The sequence below is a fragment of the Notolepis coatsorum genome, assembly GCF_963971535.1.
Source record: "Notolepis coatsorum genome assembly, chromosome: 19".
In the NCBI taxonomy this organism is placed as follows: domain Eukaryota; kingdom Metazoa; phylum Chordata; class Actinopteri; order Aulopiformes; family Paralepididae; genus Notolepis; species Notolepis coatsorum.
In genome coordinates, this window is record NC_140183.1 from 82,958,316 (window position 1) to 82,978,788 (window position 20,473).

General features: G+C 44.6%; 2 protein-coding genes across 2 annotated transcripts; one reads left to right on the top strand and one right to left on the bottom strand.

The window, feature by feature from the left end:
* Positions 1-344: 344 nt before the first annotated feature.
* On the bottom strand, positions 345-9,277 carry isoc2 (isochorismatase domain containing 2). Its single transcript, XM_084336458.1, has 7 exons — positions 9,140-9,277; positions 8,871-8,958; positions 7,546-7,670; positions 5,813-6,025; positions 4,539-4,609; positions 1,875-1,992; positions 345-473 (listed from the first exon to the last, which is right to left on the bottom strand). Coding segments are annotated over exons 2-7 (594 nt in total). The 5' UTR covers positions 8,872-8,958; positions 9,140-9,277; the 3' UTR covers positions 345-407.
* Positions 9,211-20,123, top strand: atg12 (ATG12 autophagy related 12 homolog). Its single transcript, XM_084335705.1, has 4 exons — positions 9,211-9,435; positions 15,139-15,275; positions 16,444-16,506; positions 19,807-20,123. Exons 1-4 carry the CDS (start codon positions 9,333-9,335, stop codon positions 19,864-19,866), a joined length of 363 nt encoding a protein of 120 aa, XP_084191831.1. The 5' UTR covers positions 9,211-9,332; the 3' UTR covers positions 19,867-20,123.
* Positions 20,124-20,473: the final 350 nt, after the last annotated feature.

The window sequence follows — 20,473 nt, forward strand, 5'->3', positions numbered from 1 at the left end:
CGAAAGAGTCACCTAGGCTTAACCAGTGATAAACTAGGCGTTAGGTAGTTTGCTGCTGGTCGAGGTGGAAATGGGCGCGTCACGCGATTGGGCGCACATGTCACATGACCAGAAACGTCAGTGGCCAATCAGATCGCACCAGAAACGGCAGTGGCCAATCAGATTCGCAAAACGCGAACGCGGAAGCATAAATGCGTTAGGAAACGAATAGACGCCTCCTGGTTGGGTATTGTCTCACCTTTGTTTACTAACTACGAACAAGATCATCAACCAGGAATAGTGTCAATGTATAAATAAGTACCACAGCATTCAAAAGTTGAAATAGCAGCATTACTTTATTGCCATTTATTTTGTACACTGTGCGTTGACTGTGTTGACATACTGTACAGGGACAGAATCAAAGGCTCCTACAGAGAGCTGAAGAAGGCCAGCAGGTTGGTGTCTGGAGAAGGGTGGGCCAACAGCTTCTGGATCTGTCAACACAATGCCAAGACAACATGACTTAGTGATTTTCACTTAAAGTTATATCATCAACACAAAAGGAGAGAAAAAAAACATGTTTTTTTCTTTTTTTTTTGTATTTCTGGGAATGAATGCTTTACACAATTCCACCACATTACAGATAAAAAAATAACCAAGTAGAGAACCAGCTATTTACTGGGTTATTTTTCAGAAATATACCAGGGGTTTAAATGAAGATGAAGTGTATTGCTAGCATGTCACAGGGATACCAGGGTACTGCTAACCTAGAGCTAATGATACAACTGTCCAATACGACCTCACCCAGCTTAGAAACACAGTATACTGTATGTGGATGATATACTGTATCATTTCAAGAAACAATTTAACAAACAAGGGCAATTCCATATTATATCTGGTCTAAAAACATAGGATTACATGAAGGTAAACTAAACTATGAAGCTATTGTTGTAACAGAGAGGAACCTAAGCAAAACAGAATTGCTCCACCTGCCGGCCAAATCCTCCCCCCTGACCGACCTCTCCATCACAGTCGAGAATGCAGCTGTGACCGCGTCCCCGACCGCCAAGAACCTTGGTGTTGTCCTTGACGACCAGTTGAACTTCTCTGCTCACATCGCAGCGACAACCAGAACCTGCAGATTCCTCCTGAGCAACGTCAGAAGGATGCGCCCCTTCCTGACAAAAGAAGCCACCCAACTCCTCGTCCAATCAACAGTCATCTCCCGCCTCGACTACTGCAACGCACTGCTAGCTGGCCTCCCGGCCACTGCCACCAAGCCTCTTCAACTCATTCAAAACGCAGCGGCCCGCCTGATATCAAACCTACCGAAGTCGGCCCATGTCACCCCACTTCTTAGGGACCTGCACTGGCTCCCCATTGCTGCACGAATCCGCTTCAAGGCCCTCGACCTAGCATACCGTGCAGCAAAGGGAACCGCTCCCGCCTACCTCCGGTCAATGGTCTCTAACTACACACCCTCAAGACCCCTACGCTCTGCATCTTCTGGCCGCCTCAGACCTACTCCTATCCAAGCTCCCGGAGGGTCATCAAAGAGAAGCCGCCTATTCTCAGTCCTTGCCCCACAATGGTGGAATTAACTACCCATCCCAGTTATGACAGCCGAATCCCGTCCAATCTTTCGCCGTCGACTAAAGACTCACTTCTTCAACCACTATCTGAAATGATAAAAAAAAATAAAAAATCTAACCCTGACTAACCTTACTGTCATGCACTTGTCCTAATAAACTAACCTACACTGTAACACGCAACACTTGATGAACATTGTTACTCAGCTGATAGAGTTGTACCCTTCTTGCTGTCTTGTCGTACAGAACTTGTAAGTCGCTTTGGATAAAAGCGTCAGCTAACTGACTAAATGTAAATGTAAGTACCTCTCTGAAGTTGGGATGTTTGGCATCTTGGACGAGCTGCAGCAGGACAGCCTCTGTGGTGGTGAGGAAAGCTCCACTCTGTCTCAACCGGGACAGGGCAAACAACCGGTCTGTCTGGCTGGGGGGGAACAGAGAGGGGGACAGGGCAAACAACCGGTCTGTCTGGCTGGGGGGGAACAGAGAGGGGGACAGGGCAAACAACCGGTCTGTCTGGCTGGGGGGAGCAGAGAGGGGGACAGGGCAAACAACCGGTCTGTCTGGCTGGGGGGAGCAGAGAGGGGGACAGGGCAAACAACTGGTCTGTCTGGCTGGGGGGGAACAGAGAGGGGGACAGGGCAAACAACCGGTCTGTCTGGCTGGGGGGGAACAGAGAGAGGGACAGGGCAAACAACCGGTCTGTCTGGCTGGGGGGGAACAGAGAGGGGGACAGGGCAAACAACCGGTCTGTCTGGCTGGGGGGGAACAGAGAGAGGGACAGGGCAAACAACCGGTCTGTCTGGCTGGGGGGAGCAGAGAGGGGGACAGGGCAAACAACCGGTCTGTCTGGCTGGGGGGGAACAGAGAGGGGGACAGGGCAAACAACCGGTCTGTCTGGCTGGGGGGGAACAGAGAGGGGGACAGGGCAAACAACCGGTCTGTCTGGCTGGGGGGGAACAGAGAGGGGGACAGGGCAAACAACCGGTCTGTCTGGCTGGGGGGGAACAGAGAGGGGGACAGGGCAAACAACCGGTCTGTCTGGCTGGGGGGAACAGAGAGGGGGACAGGGCAAACAACCGGTCTGTCTGGCTGGGGGGGAACAGAGAGGGGGACAGGGCAAACAACCGGTCTGTCTGGCTGGGGGGGAACAGAGAGGGGGACAGGGCAAACAACCGGTCTGTCTGGCTGGGGGAACAGAGAGGGGGACAGGGCAAACAACCGGTCTGTCTGGCTGGGGGGAGCAGAGAGGGGGACAGGGCAAACAACCGGTCTGTCTGGCTGGGGGGAGCAGAGAGGGGGACAGGGCAAACAACCGGTCTGTCTGGCTGGGGGGGAACAGAGAGGGGGACAGGGCAAACAACCGGTCTGTCTGGCTGGGGGAACAGAGAGGGGGACAGGGCAAACAACCGGTCTGTCTGGCTGGGGGGAGCAGAGAGGGGGACAGGGCAAACAACCGGTCTGTCTGGCTGGGGGGAGCAGAGAGGGGGACAGGGCAAACAACCGGTCTGTCTGGCTGGGGGGGAACAGAGAGGGGGACAGGGCAAACAACCGGTCTGTCTGGCTGGGGGGGAACAGAGAGGGGGACAGGGCAAACAACCGGTCTGTCTGGCTGGGGGGGAACAGAGAGGGGGACAGGGCAAACAACCGGTCTGTCTGGCTGGGGGGGAACAGAGAGGGGGACAGGGCAAACAACCGGTCTGTCTGGCTGGGGGGGAACAGAGAGGGGCTGCCCGCTGCCGAGTAGGGCTGGGTAGTGGCATTGATTACCCGATACCCGAATTTCTATGTCCGATTCGATTAAAGATTCTGATTTCATTAAGTTCAATATTGATTCAATTAGGCTTGATGGCATTGATTTCAGGGGGCCAACAGTGTTATGTAAAAATATGTAATTTGGTCAATCGAGATTCCGTGGTAGTTCAGTAGAAACAAGGCAAAGTAACGACATCTGCACTGGGAAAGGAGCCGAGCTAGAAATAAGGTTTACGTGAAAATCTTCACAAATCCACAGAAAATAATCAAAGATTAAAATGTAATCTCTGAATTTTAAGAATCGAGATGTACAGGGCATTGGAATTCTTGTGCGGATCTCTCAATAAAGTAATAAACACACGATAAAAGACAGTAAAAGAAAGTGCACATAAAAAACAATTACTAATCAATATTATAATAATAAATAGTAGAGAGTCACATAATGTAAAAAAAAATGTAAATATACTTTCCTAGTGGGGGGTGTACTGACCCTGTTAACGTGTGTGAGTGTGTGCATGTAGGGAGGTTGGCTATGTGTGTGTGGGCATGCATTTGTGTACATGTGTGTGTGGGCGTGTGCATGTTTATGCGCTTGCACGCATGTGTGTGCCGTCAGCCTGTTGCCACAGTGTCAGATGGGTTTTGACTGGGGGCAGGGTATTTCAAATTGTATTATTATAGCCATATTACTTGAAGAGATTGGTCATCACAATCAAAGATTATATACTGAATAATACTTGTTTTATTCCAATCATAAACTGAATGTTTTAACCTGTCACTGACTACGGCCATTATTATTCTATCAAGAGCTGCATAATTCATTTTCTAATTTGGAAGGTGATCCCATTACATTTTGGCTGGACTGGTAAAAGAAATATCTTTGTTTCACAATAAAAAATGCAAACTGATAAAGGCTATAAACTAAACTAAACATACTGTATTAAATCTACACAATGATAATGAACACTGTGATCATGCCATTATTCTTGTAATACATAGCAAACTAATAAAAGTCAACAGAGACCAAATTAATGAGACCAATTATTTAGTCATAGAAACTACAGCATAATTGACAATAGTCTGGAGTTGAGTACATTCCTACCACACATACTGTATGTATAATGTATAAGAGAGGCACACAAAATAAATAACATGGCTTAATGTAAGTGACAGCAATGCCAGAGCTGAAGCAACACAATTGGAATAGATGGATACCTTCTGGATGAAACGGCATCAGCTACAATATGGACCTCTATCCCCTTCTCCAGCAGGTCAAAGGTTGTGCACTGGGAGGGACGGACCGGAGGAGGAGCATCATCAATCATAACTCATCATAACAAATACATTGGTTTAAATATGGCCAAAAAAACTATACTAATTTATTTTTCACATAATCTCACACCCATCCCAAAACTCTAAACACATTTGTTTGACAGTTATTGAGAGTAAATTTGTTTGAATATGGCCACCTGTGATGTCATCGGGGGCATTGGATCCTTGTGTTGTGGTAATTACAGCTCCATGAAATGATAAGGTTGCAGTCCCTGCAAAACAAGGTATTGCTATTTATTCGACATCGTTTCATGGAGCTGTAATTAACACAACACAAGGATCCAATGCCTCCGATGACATCACAGGTGGCCATATTCAAACTAATTTACTCTCAATAACTGTCTAAATTAACTAAATGAATGTGTGCAAATATGTTTAGAGTTTTGGGATGGGTGTGAGATTATGTGAAAAATAAATTAGTATGTTTTTTTTTTTTTTTTTTTGGTGAAGTGCCCCTTTAAGCTATAGGCATTGGTGGATATTTGGAGAGTGGTCAAGTAAGAGGGCAGTTTACCAGTGATGGCTTTGTAAATAAAAAAAAAAGAACACCAGTTTATCAATCTTCTGGTGGCTATGTGTTCCAGTGTAGCTTCTGATACAGGACACTATGGTGAGTGTCGTGGCACAATATTATCATGTCATTATAGATCTGTGTTGAAATATCATACATATTCGACTGTTCCTTTAAGGACTCCGGGCTCCAGAGAGAGGATGACTTTTGACCTAATCCTTTCCTTTTCTAGCAAGGTTGTTTAACAGTCCAGTGAGGGACATGGTGAACAACACCGCCTAGCCAAGGCTGGTTCTCCTAACTGGGCCATTTTGTTTACTTTCAGTCATATCGGAATGTCTAGTGTTACGGCTTTCAATGGTGTATTATTGTACGTCTGACCAGAGCTCTTGGTCACTTTGTGGTCAGACGCTTGTGTGTGGTGAACATGTTGTCTCCGATTGTAAACTGATCACTTTTCTTCTGTGGCCACGGATGAAATAAACTACGTTTCTATTTTTAATAACTCGACTCAGAAATGATTACACAACGGCTCATCCTTTGTCCTTTAATCATTTCCATAACATGAGTTAGTGGTGCAACATTAGTAATCAAACGTAAAGCTGAGTGGTAAAGTGAATAAAGAGTGAAAGCCCCGTGGTCTCACCGCGATACAGGCCTGGGCCTCTATCCCACACAGGATGGCCTGCTGGGGGCAGCCCAGGTCCGTGAGCTCCTGCTGCACCTCCTCGGTCATCATGCTGAACTTGGTCTTAGCGTGGGCCTTCAGGTCCCCTGCACCGAGCTCCACCACTGTGGGACCCAAGCCTTTAGGGTACTGCTCTGTCACGATGGAGGGGATGCCCAGAACACGGCTGGCCTATTGGGATATGTACATTTTATGAAGACAATTACATTATTTCCTTATTCGTGGAACACTTCTTATGCCTTATTATTACAAATGGTAAATGGCGGGCGGCTACGTGGCGTAGTGGGCAAGGCGCTCGCCACGAATGACGGAGACGCTGGGCTTGCCTGTTCGAGCCCAGCGCTCCACATTGCTTTCAGTTTAGCTGGTCGTCCGTACTAATACACATTGGCCGTATTAGGGGGTGGGAAACTGATGGGTGGGGATCGGGCGTTGTGGACAGCGACTCCTACAGGTCGGTTGGTGCGCCTGCGCAGTGGAATCAGGAAGTGTCGGGGGCAGCGTGAGCCTCCCACGCGTTACTCCTCGCCACTGAGAGATCGAGCCGCGCAGGTGAAAAGATGCAACTAGGGCTGGGCGATATGGCCTAAATATGATATCACGATATTTTCTGACCTTTCGGCGATACACGATACGCATCACGATGTTTTTATTTTTTTCCCCCAAACAATTCATTATGAGGCTTACCAAGACAGTATTTGAGTTTGCAAGCTAACATTAAAGACAAAATAAAATACCCATGCATTTAGCATTTTTATATTATATATTAGATTTAGATTATTGGATTATTAGATTATATATTGCATATATTTAGCAATGAGATATTATATGATTTAGATACGAAATATGATGAATTGAAAATGGGGGACCCTGATGTAAACAAGACGAAAGTCTTTCTCTGGTCTGCATCCTCCAGTCCACTGTTGACTGTTGTTGTATTGAGCTGTACTGTATTGTACCTATGCTGCAATCTGTTAATAACGTTTATATTCATTCAGTCGGCAAACAGAATCATTTTGATTGACAGTCGCGTCTGCCAATTACGTCACATCGCTTGCACCCGCCCTGCTGTTCTTAGCACCAATCGGCAAGCGCGTATTAATTTTTTACTTCCGCTATTGGAGAGCTCAATGAAAACAACAATGGCAGCGGTAGCTCGCCGCGGCCGACTTTTACCTTTTAGCTCTGCAGAATGACTAAACGACTGGAGGCATAATGATTTTACTGCAACGGATGTTATAATAAAAGCATTTTATTATTTATTTATACTGCTGTTGCCTCAAGTACCGGAGGGGACTTGTGCTATGTATGACTTAGTCCACATTGCAGCCGGCTTGTGGGAGGCAAGAAACAGCGTTCGTGACAGGGGAGGGTTGAATTGGATGATACGAAATTGGGATGGGAGAAAATATAGAAAAAGGGAGAAAAAGTGGATAAAAAAAATGGTAAATGGCTGCTTTTATCCAAACACGCTTTACAATTTGTTCCTCACATTTTACCCATTCACACAGACATTCACACACCAATGGCGGAGGCAACCATGCAAGGTGCCAACCTGCACACCCTCAACACGCTTCGACACGCTGCCCAGGAGGAGCGGGAACCTCCGGATTGCCAGACGACTGCTCTACCTCCCGAGCCACTGTCGCCCCTGCACTTACACTTATTATTGGTGTGTGTTTGTGTGTTACCTGGAGTAATCTGGCTGCATTGCTGACTACGTTGGTAAACTGGAAGATATTGGGTCTGAACTTCTCTTGCATATCACACAGCAAGAGCACTGATCCTTTAGTCGACAGCCTCCCGATGCCAGCCACTGGAAGAGCAACAGTAATGACAACATACTGTGTTGATCTACTCAATGAAGTGTGATGTTTCAGAACCATTATTGGTCAGGATTTAAGGGGAAATGTCATTGGACATAAAGGAAAACTCCAACATTTTGGGAAATTAGCTTATTTGCCATCTACCCTGGAGTTAGACAAGAAGATACATACCCTTTTTCTTCTCTGTGCATGCAGTAGGAGTAGGAAGACATGCACTGTTAGCCTAGCTTAGCGTCAGTCACTGGAAGTAGGTTCCCCCATTAGCCTAGTTCCCAACGTCTTCCTACCCTTACTGCATGCACAGAGAAGAAAAAGGTATGTATCTTCTTGTCTAACTCCAGGGTTCCCAAAATGTTGGTGTGTTAAGATACATACCCTTTTCTTCTCTGTGCATGCAGTAGGAGTAGGAAGACGCGCACCGTTAGCCTAGCTTAGCGTCAGTCACTGGAAGTAGGTTCCTCCATTAGCCTAGTTCCAAACGTCTTCCTACTCCTACTGCATGCACAGAGAAGAAAAAGGTATGCATCTTCTTGTCTAACTCCAGGGTAGATGGCAAATAAGCTAATTTCCCAAAATGTTGGAGTTTTCCTTTAAATGGTCTTACTAGTTGAAGATTGCCACTTCATTACCATATTGTGTGTAGAGGTCAGTGAGAAATGCACCATGACCAAGCTATTTTGCATTTGTTTGGACACACTGGGCTTTTCTTTCATTTATATAATACATGTACAATAATGCTGTATATATGTATTTATTCTTGCCGTATATCTATCCACATCTGTCTGTACATACCTGCATATAATTCCTTTTACATATCTGTAGATCTATATCTATATCTGTACATAATCTCCTACCTACTCTTACTAGTTACGCTGCTGGCCAGTATGACCACCATAGTGTCTTTACACCTGCTGTATCACTGTACATATTATACTACAACTCTGTACATACATCCGATTAGCACTATTACTCAGTAGTACGAATGTATATATTTTATACCCAGTTTAATCACCTGTACATTATATATTACTATTGCACTTTACTGTTACATTTGCACTCTGGTTGGATGCCAAACTTATTTTCATTGTACTGCACTTGTGCTGTTGCTGTATAATGATGACAATACATTTTAATCGAATCTAAATGCAAAACAGATTTAGAATTATTTTAATGAAATAAGTGTGACTTACTGTTGTTGCCTTTGACCCGATGTGAGGAATGGGTGAGAGTTCAATTTTAGGTGATTAGACTCTACGTGCTCTGGACAGGTGACGCCCCCTGAAAATATGGGAAAATGACATTACTTACTGTAATCTGCAGTTGCTAAATCTGGCATGCATTTGCCGTGTATAAGCATTAAGTAGAAATAAACTAAATGGTCTTAATATAATTGTTTATAAAACAATAACCTTTCAAGGTAAAGAATATAAACTCTGTCACGTTAGTCTGTCCACTGTACCTTTCAGCAAGGGTCTTCCTTAATAAACACCGCCCTTAAAAGCCAGTTGACCAATCAAATGAAATCTCTTGGACATTGACGTTTGCTTTAGCCAATAGTATCCACCATTTGTTCCGCCCTAAAATAGCTAACGAGTAGAGCTAGCGCACCAACACAGGAGAACACCTACACCCGTGATAGGCGGACGCTGAAGATGTCTGACAATGCAGAATCGCCCACAGAAACTCACAAAGATGAGCCTTCTGCCCCACAGCCACCAGCAGACGATTCAACGACCGCCGACGAGAAGAAAAAGAGTAAGAAATGGAAATTATGAAAGTATATAATCGGTTACAGTGAGGTGCCACTGCATCTGTTTACAAGCTACACCTCTGCTACTTCCGCAGACGTGACGTAAACAATATTGACAGTATTTTAAGCCTATAGAATGGGAACATGTATTTAAGCAACAAATGAACTGTCAGACATTTACCCAATGTTTAGAATGAGGCGGGACTTAGTTGTATGACTAATGGCGGTTAGCTATAATGGTAGCTAACGTCTTCTTCATACAATAATACATTTTTCCTCATTGGTTTCCATAGTACATTGGTAATGTTCCTGCAGCATATTGTATGTTAACGTGGCGTTATAAAGCTAATAATGTAAGGCTAAGCTATAAGATTTCAGGCCAGCTAACATTGGCTCATGTATCTTACCTTGAAGTTGGTTTGAAGTCTATTACGCCCCCCCCCCCCCTCAATACAATTATTTATTGATGTAGGCTATTTATTTTATAAACGTACCCAAATCTCCAAGAAGAGGTTGATTGATTGAAAACTTTATTAACAGATTGCAGAATGGGTACAGTACAATACAGCTCAATACATACAATTGTTAAGGGGATGCAGACCAGAGAGACTTTCGTCTTGTTTACATCATCAGGGTCCCCCATTTTCAATTAATCATAACATATATGATCTACACGACAAGGTAAGGTAAGCTACCTTATTGTAACGTTTTGAAGTTGTAAATGTTATACGACTCTCAAGGCAGGTTGTTAGTTCTCACTGCACTTCTTTATTCAAGCATCAGGTATAGCTTCGGTACAAGCGACTCATCCCTACTACCTCCCGTGCCTCAAGAGGCCGCACCCCCAGGTGCTCCACTCTCATAGCCTCCCCAGGTCGCGTGTATGCTTTTACCAACGCGTTCGTGTTTCCGGGTTCCCGTTTTGCGCTCTGATTGGCCACTGACCTATGCTATTACGCCCCCCTTTACGCTCTCGCCTGAGACGCGCCTGAGACGCCCTGTGAAGCACCAGCGGGGCGAGGCGGTGGTTTCTCCCCGGCTCCGTGCGCCTTGCTGCCGCCGGCTTGTCTCACATGACTCGGTCCAGCTCCAGCAGCAGCGGCCGTCTTCCGCCTGCGGTCTCCTCCCTCCAGGCCCCCGAGGCGGCTCGTTCTTATTATTATCCCCCATTGTTCAGGTCGACATGGTCGCACAAACACGTAGGTTTCAATCACTGAGCTGTCTGTCTGTTGTTGTGCGTCTTCTCTTAGGTTCGGCTACTGTACATGGAGATGAGACCCCCCCGCCTCTCTCTCCATACAGTACCAGCAGCTGCAGGTCTGACGAGCACAGAGTTGCCAGTCGATAATTCTTGCTATTTAAAAATATTCCTCTTCTTCTCCCCCACTACTCCTCCAACGGGTGGTGGATGGTTTTATGTTGACGGTAGATGGGGAAACGCAACTAACACTCGTCTTTATTAAATGTTGTTTCGGTTTTTAATGGGGGATAATAATAAGAACGAGCCGCCTCGGGGGCCTGGAGGGAGGAGACCGCAGGCGGAAGACGGTCGCTGCTGCTGCAGCTGGACCGAGTCATGTGAGACAAGCCGGCGGCAGCAAGGCGCACGGAGCCGGGGAGAAACCACCGCCTCGCCCCGCTGGTGCTTCACAGCGCGTCTCAGGCGAGAGCGTAAAGGGGGGCGTAATAGCATAGGTCAGTGGCCAATGAGAGCGCAAAACGGGAACCCGGAAACACGAACGCGTTGGTAAAAGCATACACGCCCCCAGGTCAGCCTGTGCACTCTCGACTCGGTCAACCCGCGAGAAGCATGCAGCTGCAGAGCCGCAGACTGGCGCTCTCAGGACCGGCGCTCTGACGGCCCTGCTGTGAGGCGTGATTTTCTCTGATTGGCTAGGCCGCGTACAGCGAAGACCTAACCCTAACCATAACTCTAAGCATAACCCACTTCGAAAGAGGACCAAAGCATAACCACTTCGAAGTAGTTTGTACGTACAGTCCTCTGGCCTGTTTGTAGCACGCAGTGCAATACTCCAATTCAGCCATTGAGTGGGTGGCGCCGGTCCTGAGAGCGCCGCTCTGCAGCTATATACTATTGCATCCCGCGGCTGGCGCGACCAATAGCGTCACCGCCAGCCCCGGGATGGCGGAGTGCAGAGTGACAGCTTGGCTGACCAACCGACCCAAATCCCAGGGTCGCTACATTATTAACTCATTCAGCGCCAGGGGTTGCTGTAAGTCAATGGGGCGCTTCGCTTTGTTCACTTGCGAGTGCTTAAAATATATTTTATATTATAGCTATGGATCTAATAACACCATCGATTTGTCAGTGAGTTGCTTCCAGTCAACATGCACAAAACCGAACATTCATCCGTACATTTCAGTTTTATACCGTTTTGAATATGAGTACATAGTTTGGGTGATTCTTAGTAATCCCAGGAAAAGACGCGATAATAGCGTTTTAGTGAAATCCACTAAACACCTTGTCATTTTTCGCCTGATTAACGAGTCTTCCTGAAATCAACGCTAGATTATCGTTATTATCCTTCCTCATGCACCCATGAAATGGGGCTTGTAGCGGGGCGCTCGCCCCACCGCCACCAACGGTAAACAGCACAACACAGTCCACACAGACCGCTTTGATCGCGGGAGAAAGAAATATCAGATCAACAGGGGGGTTGGGAATTGGCATAACGACTAACAGTGGGATGGGAGAAAAATCGAAAAAAAAGGAGGGGGAAAAAGATAATAACAAAACAAAAAAAAAAACTAGGGATGGGAATTGATAAGATTTTATCGATACGGGGCGGCTGATTGGCACAGTGGGCAAGGCGCTCGCCACTAATGCAGGAGACGCTGGGTTCGAGGAAGTCAGAGGTAAGCGACAGCTGTGATTGGAGGATCAAGAAAAGGGGCAGGGTTTGAGACGGGTCTATTGGCAAGTGTTAGAGGGTGGGAAAGCCGGTGGGTGGGGATTGGACGTTGTGGACAGCGACTCCTACAGGTCGGTTTGGTGATGCCGGTGCGGCGGAAACAGGAAGTAGCGGGGGCAGCGTGAGCCTCCCACGCGTTACTCTTCGCCACAGAGTTCGAGCTGCTGCGGTGAAAAGATGCGGCAGGCTGCCTCCTCGTGTACCGGAGGGGACACGTGATGCAAGGCTTCTGTCCTCACTACAGCCGACCAGTGAGAGGCATAGTCTAGCAACGTTCAAGACAGGGGAGGGAAGAATTGGATAATACGAAATTGGGATGGGAGAAAAATAGAAAATGGAGAGAAAATGTGGACAAAAAAAAATTTATCGATACGATTCCATTATTGATTCTGCTTATCGATACGCTTCTTTATCGATTCCCTCGTCGAGTCTTGATACATTTATAATTTAAATAAATTAATTGGAAATGCAACAGAACTAAGCTGGTTAGAATAGCAACATGCAACTTGACATTTCTGATTGTCATTTATCATTTATTGTTGAGGCCCCATGTCAGAAAAATACAAAAACTGTAAAAAAATTTATTAACTATACACTTAAATAAAATAATGTATTTGAGAACTAATTTAATCTATTGAACTGTAGTTGCATTCAACAGGTCGTTATTGCAAAAGAGAATTTGTTAGCAATAACCTACCTGTATAAATAAAGGCCAGCTCAGTGTTCTCTCTCTCTCTGTCTCTCTCTCTGCAATGAGCATGGCTATTTAGCTAGCTAGCGGCAAACGTTACATTACCATGTAAATGAATGACTAGGATGCAAAGCACTTTCAGTTTTCACTGCACACACAACGGTCGCAATATCGAGCCCTTTAGGTTTTCCTAGTCAAGGAATCAAATAGTCTGCTATGGCTGCAGTGCATGCGTGGCGCTAACGTTATTGTTTTTAAATGCGCAACTGTCGGAAAAACATGGCATCGATAAGAGGAATCGATAGTCACGGATCCATGCGATTCCAGGAATCTGACAATTAGGAACCGGTTCCCAATCGATTACGATTCTCGAGTCCCATCCCTACTCTTAACCTGGTGCATTATTGACCACAAAGCAGTTACATTCATGTTTAACACTTTCTTTGCCACGCTTATGTACATCATTATACCCCTCTCTGCCAGCTCTATTTGTCTATGGAGAAGTTCCCCTTCTTTGCAGGGCTATAACTTTTTAAATTGTATTGCTAAATTGACATTACTATGGCCCATTCAACGTCAATTATCTATCGTTCAGGATGTAGGAACGTTATACTTTTTCATTCACATATTCATACTAAAATACTGTCTAAAGTATAAATATGTTTTTATCGTTTTCTGCAGCATTCTGCAGAACGTGATTTATAGCCCTAAATGCATTATATTGATGATCAAATACAGTTTGATAGCGATCGGCGGCAGATAAAAAATGTCAAATGGACGTGCTTCTAGAAGTTACTACTTATCATCTGATGTTGACCGGATGGGGGGGGGGTCGTTTATAATTCCGTGGCCAACGTTAGATGATTCATGTAATGTAGGTGATATGATCATTAGAGCAGTTTGTATCGAACACAGTAAAAATAAACGCTGAAACTTACCCCAGTCTCCTCGGGCCGTTGGGCGATGAGCGTGGAGCAAAAATATTCCTATTATGGGATGTTGAAATATGCGATTCATCTCCAGGTTGTATAATAGTATATACGTCCAAATCATGTTGTTTATCGAGTTATTGGTAACGGATCGCTATCCATTGTGTCGAGCTCGAGTCCCGGGACCTATAGCGAGTGATCGGACCGAATTTGGATGAGCACCAGTTTACGTTTCCGGTTTGGGCGATCCGCCACCAGATGGCGCTCTTGAACCATTGGAGAGTTGAGAGGGGATCAACAGTAGATCTCAAGTCTCCGCGGGAGAAATATGATTGCGATCACGGATTTTTGAAATATTGATCTCAATGACGTGTTACGGCGTCATTGGCAGAATTAGCATGGCGGGGAATGACGAGTTAAGGCGTCCTTGGCGATTAAAGTGTTAACATGACCAACACACTACAGCAGTCAACACAATATAATTGTATTGTAGCATTTTTCTGTTTTTAAAGATCAATCTGGGATATTGGATTATTCAAATGAAAATCGATTAAAATAGATTTTCTTTGGAACCCAGCCCTATGTATATTCTATACCATACAGACTCCAGAGGGGCAGAGAGGAATGTACCTGATCAGAACAATGGGGCAGACTACTACTGTATATATGTGCATTTGTTAGCCATGCTATGATGCTAGTGATCTAAAGTTCTAAACGATCAATGTATGCCTAAACTTGCTATGTAACAGGTAATACTGACCGTCATGGTGATTTGACCAAATGGCATCCAGCCATTTTAATTTGAAACAACCTTTAGTCAGGGGAGTGCCATGGTTTCTTCATAGAGCCCCATTGTACTATTTTTTTTTTTTTAGCGCAGCAGCTAAACACGGGTCAGGGGCAACTCAAGTCGCGTCACGTGATTCAGCAGGTGCTGCTCATTGGCTCGAGCACAGTGTGTTTACAAACCAGAAACTGTCTACAAGGATAACATGTATATGTGATAGATGTAGCCAACATTGTAGGCTACATCATTAGATGGAGTTAACATTCCCCCCCCCCATCCAGAAGTTGAATGAAACGGTTTAGACGCACCCTGGTCAGTGTGGGTATTTACTGCTGTCTTTACTTTCCGCTCTCTCTCTATTTCCATAGTTGACGTGCTGTTGAAGGCGGTGGGAGACACGCCCATCATGAAGAGAAAGAAATGGACGGTAGAGAAGGGGAGGACGATACACTCGCTCTCTCAGTTCATCGCTAGCTACCTCAAGCTTGAACCCCATGAGCAACTGGTGAGAATAAACCTCATCTGATGTCCCCAATATTGACTTGTTTAGATGACACGCTTTTCTTTCTTTTGATTACCCCATCAGCCACGCCCACCCCTGAAGACACACAGACGCACTCTAATAATAAATGTTCACCCCGCCCAGCATTGCACCCTCCTCATGTCAAGAAGAGCTCTGTTAACCATCGACTCCATTGCAGCTGATTTGCAAACTCCATTGTTACTGTACACTTTGGTAGTTATTTATCACCCAGCCACGTCTGCACACATTTGCAACTGTAATTTATGCTATTACTACAGAGCTGCCTTTTTACATCCTTTGCTATCGATATCTAACACAACCGTGTCTGCAAAAATGTGCGTACAGTTGCAGTATTACTAGGGATGGGTACCTTTCACATTTGAACCGGTACCTGTGAATCGATACCGGTACCCAACGGTACCTTTTTTCGGTACTTTAGTCAAAAGAAATTTAATTTACCTACCTCAGTCGTAAAAAAATAAATCCAAACTTCAAATAACTACAATTTCGACAGTTTTCGGCTTGTCATTGCTCCGACTGCTTTGTTGTTGAATCAAGTCAAATCCTAGGTAAGCATATATCGTGCGTGTGAACGTTGACATGAAAAGAAAAAAGTTAAAAAAAAAAAAAAAGTTAAAAAAAAATTTCTTTTTTTTTTTAATTTTTTTTTCTTTTTCGGTTTCTCACTTGATTCGATACTCGGTAGTACCGAGTCCGACGTGTTTCGGTTCGGTACCTCAAAAGTACCGAATTCGGTACCCATCCCTAAGTATTACCCATGTGTCACATCTATGTAACACTGCTAACCTAATTGGAAATTGGACTCCTGCTCTTCTGGCCACTCACAGCTTCTACCCCTGCATCGTGTTTAAAACACGCAGCTGCACAGTTTAGGCCACTGTTAGTTGAGCTATGTGTATTGTCTGCCATCTATTGTATACAGTCTACTGTCTGACTGTAACGGTATGTACGTAGTGGTTTGTGTACTTTGTGAGGTTTGTGTACTTTGTGAGTCATATGTGTACCACGTACTGTATGCCATTATCAGTGTAATGTACATCACTTCACCATGAGCCAAGGCAAATTCCTTATATGAATGTGTTTCTAGTTCGTATTTTGACATAATCATTTCTTTCTTTCTTTCTTTCAGTTCATCTACGTCAACCAGTCTTTTTCTCCCTCCCCTGACCAAGAAGTAGGCGTCCTATTTGAAGTGAGTGCTTTAGAGATGGCCTAATTAAAGGATCAGTAAATTATAAAAATTATTATATCTCGACAGTAATTGATAGTACCAAAAAAAATAAGATGTTTTAACACCAAGATTAGAAATATCTGTTGTTCCGGTAAGGGGCAGGAGCTAAAACGGCATCCAATCAAACAAACGACCAAGTCAAATGATTGGAACGAGTAAGCGGTCTATCAAACCCTCTAGTCTAGCATAACGGTTGCGTGCGTACACAAAGGCCTGCTAGCTAGCTAACGCATAGCTGCCTGCTAGCTAGCTACCTAGCAGGGCTTGGCTTTGGAGGCACCCTGACGCGTTCTGATTCGGAAGGGCGCTGTCGAATTTGTTTGAAGGATTTGAAAAAGTTCTGCCCAGAATCAATGTTCGCCTATTGCTCCTTTAATGCAGTGTGCTGCAGTTCTCTATGAACCCACCTCACTAGTACACTGATGACTGTTGAACTGTTGGAATAGCTTCTTCCTTTTTTTAAATGGCACTAATCAGCTGGCAAGGTGTATTTCACCTCACAACTTGTATACCTGGTCATTTAGTTGTTGGTTGAATCAGAGAATATCACTGTTGCCACCTCTCTCATATTCCCACTCCCTTTTTTTTTCCCTTTCTATCTTTTCTCCCATCCCCCAATTTAGTCGTTATGCCAATTCCCTTCCTGATAGTTGCGCTGCCCTACTGTCAGTCAGCGAGGGTGTAGACAACCACATGCCTCCTCCGATACATATGGAGTCACCAGCCGCTTCTTTTCACCTGACAGCGAGGAGTTTTACTGGGAGAGTGTAGCGCGCACGGAGGTTCACACTATATCCCCCTGCTGAACAGGCCCCCCCGACCCACCAGCGGGAATTTAATCCAGAGTCTCTGCGGTGGTAGGCGAGTGCTTAGACCTCTACGCTACCTAGCCGCCCCCCATATTCCCACTCCTAACGGCATCTCTTCCAACGGGACGAAGGACAAAATAATGCATTTTGGGACTTCGAAGATCTTGAATGTGGCTCGACTTGGCATCCCTTTAAAATAAACACAAACGTGTATATATCAAATCAGATAATTTCATTCACCTTTTTGTTAATGCTGCAATAACAATTTCCTGACAGTATCTTTCACATTTTCAAAACTCTTTTTGAGCACCTACTATCAGAAGGTCTCATTGAGTCATGGTGTCCTACTCAAAACAACCCTGCACTACCAGCAGCCAGTCTGTTGTAATTCCATAATTTCCTTGTTTGTTTTTTTGCTCCGCCTATTTTATAAACGTATGCCTTTTAAAACTCTTAACACATTGGACGCCAAAAACGAGTATACTCGTTATTGCCCGCCATGCGTTGTGCACCAGAATGAGTTAACTTGTTTTTGGGATCAATATTTCATTTTTTCGCCATGGCATTCATAATTCATCCAGCCTCCCTCCGGGACTGCAGCTGGACCCTGTCTGATATTGCAACGCCTCAATACCGCCGCCTGGTGGATGTCGGGCGAGTTACACTCCAAGCCAAACCGGAAGTGGCGCTCGGTGCATCGAGGAAATTCCTCCGGCAGTAATATCTTGTAACGTGGGTCTAGATACACACTCGAGTGCATGGGATCGCTTTCGAAATGGCATAAGGATGGGCATACTGCGTGGCAGACAATGTGTTAATTACATCAATATTGTGCTGTCTGAACAGTATTATGTTTGCCGGTTTAATATTTACCTACCTTGTTTAACACTTTGATCGCCATGGTTAAATTCATAATTTACCATCCCTCGCCATCTCTATTTGTCTATGGAGAAGTTCCTCTTCTTTGCAGGGCTATAACTTTTTAAATTTTATTGCTAAATTGACATTATTATGGCCCATTCAATGTCCTATATCTATTGTTCAGGGTGTAGCAACGTTATACTTTTTCATTCACATATTCATACTAAAATACGGTCTAAAGTATAAGTATGTTTTTATCGTTTTCTGCAGCTTTCTCCAGAACGTGATTTATAGCTCCAAATGCATTATATTGATGATGAAATACAGTTTGATAGCAATCGGCGCGAGATAAAAAATGTCAACTGGACGTGGTTCTAGGAGTTGCAACGTATGATCTGATGTTGACCGGATGGGCGGGGGGTCGTTTATAATTCCGTGGGCAACGTTATATCATTCATCTAGTGTGGGTGATATGATCACCAGAGCAGTTAGAAAATAACGCTGGATCTTACCGTATCTTCCTCGCGCCGTTGGGCGATGAGCGTGGAGCAGAGATATTCCTATTATGGGATGTCGAAATACCCGATCCATCTCCAGGTTGTATAATAGTATATACGTCCAAATCATGTTGTTTGTCGAGTTATTTGCACCGATCGGTGTTCACTGTGTCAAGAAAGATGGAGTCCTGCTAATGATAGCGAGTGCCCGGACGAAATATGGGTGAGCACCACTTCATCCACATGACTTCCTGTTGGGCGATCTGCCGATCGGCCACCAGATGGCGCTCTTGAACCGTTAGAGAGTTGAGTGGAGCTCAGCAGTATATCTCAGGTCCCCGGAGGAGAAATATGGTATATGGCAGAATGAGCATGGCGGGCAATGACGAGTTTCGGCGTTTCCGGCGATTAAAGTGTTAACTACCAGGAAATGCCCAAGAGAAAGGTGTATGTATTGTAGTTGAAATTATGTATCTATGCACAAAAACTAATATTTTTTCCAACAAACAACAAAATTGTGCCAGTAATACATTTGTATATTTATACCTGATGATTACAGTGTTGCAGGTTGTTTACAGTGGCGACTTGCTGCCCACTAGTGGTCAGAAAAGTTATTTCATCTTTTAAACCTTGTCAACAGCTTCAGTTTTGAAGCATATAAAAGCTAAAAAACGCTTTGTGAAAGGCAATAGTTAGCAGGATCTGTAGGGGGAAAGCTAACAAATTAATCGTGTTGATGTTTGACCAGCAGAGGGCGCAGTATGACCAGGGACTAAATGTGTGTCAACATGTCAGTAAATTACCATGCCCACTCATGGTGGCCAGTAGATAATGTTACATCTCTCAGATTTCATCAGATCCTATAGTGGGTACAGTAGCCTAGTTAATCAAAAGGGTGTGTCCCCTGTCTGACTGTGTCGCTGGTAGAATTTAATGTGGAAGTGTGACATAACCCAGTGATTTTGGAGGCATTATCTAATGACGATACCACGCCTCAGTCTCCTGACAGTTGGCTCTTGAGTAAATGACTGACCAATTTTTTTCTGTCTGTCTTCTCCCCCCCCCCCCCCCCCCCCCCTCCTTCTCTCTTACAGTGTTTTGGCAGTGATGGCAAGCTGGTACTACATTACTGTAAATCTCAAGCCTGGGGATAACTATTTTGCTCGTGTTTGATCCTTCTGCCCTTTTCTTAAATGCACCCTGCATGACACATACATACATACATACATACATACATACATACATACATACATACATACATACATAGATACATACATACATACATACATACATACATACATACATACATGCATACATACAAATATGCATACCATGTTGTTTTTACCTGTCACTTTGCGTTTTCTTTTAATGTACATAACATAATGTAAATAAATTATTGTTACTGACTATGTAAACCCTACCTACCTTTCCTTTTTCTTTTTGGAGTAGACGATTGGCACACAAAACAACTAAACAATTCAACTCCTTTTCCCAAAAGTACCGGCAGGCACTCATTCATACCGAGCTCTTGTACTTCCTTTTAAACTCCACACATATGGAATGATTTAACTCGGGTAAAGGTTTAGTCTTGGGTTGGAAGAGAGAGAGCGAGAGAGAGAGACACACTAATAACAGATGGACATAGGGGGATTACATGATTCAGGATGGGTTTGTGACATAAATTCCAAAGAAAGACAGAAAAAGAAGGAGTGGCATCATGGCAGTCGGGAGGCGGACATTCAAATCAGATTCTCACATTTC

What these genes read in the sequence shown, in the direction of transcription:
- atg12 (XM_084335705.1), top strand. Translation starts at nt 9,333, where the DNA reads ATGTCTGACAATGCAGAATCGCCCACAGAAACTCACAAAGATGAGCCT. An exon ending in CGCCGACGAGAAGAAAAAGA is followed by an intron (nt 9,436 to 15,138) that starts GTAAGAAATGGA and finishes CTATTTCCATAG; the next exon opens with TTGACGTGCTGTTGAAGGCG. An exon ending in AAGTAGGCGTCCTATTTGAA is followed by an intron (nt 16,507 to 19,806) that starts GTGAGTGCTTTA and finishes TCTCTCTTACAG; the next exon opens with TGTTTTGGCAGTGATGGCAA.
- isoc2 (XM_084336458.1), bottom strand. An exon ending in ATGCAGCCAGATTACTCCAG is followed by an intron (nt 6,026 to 7,545) that starts GTAACACACAAA and finishes ATATCCCAATAG; the next exon opens with GCCAGCCGTGTTCTGGGCAT. An exon ending in AACATCCCAACTTCAGAGAG is followed by an intron (nt 474 to 1,874) that starts GTACTTACATTT and finishes TTGTGTTGACAG; the next exon opens with ATCCAGAAGCTGTTGGCCCA.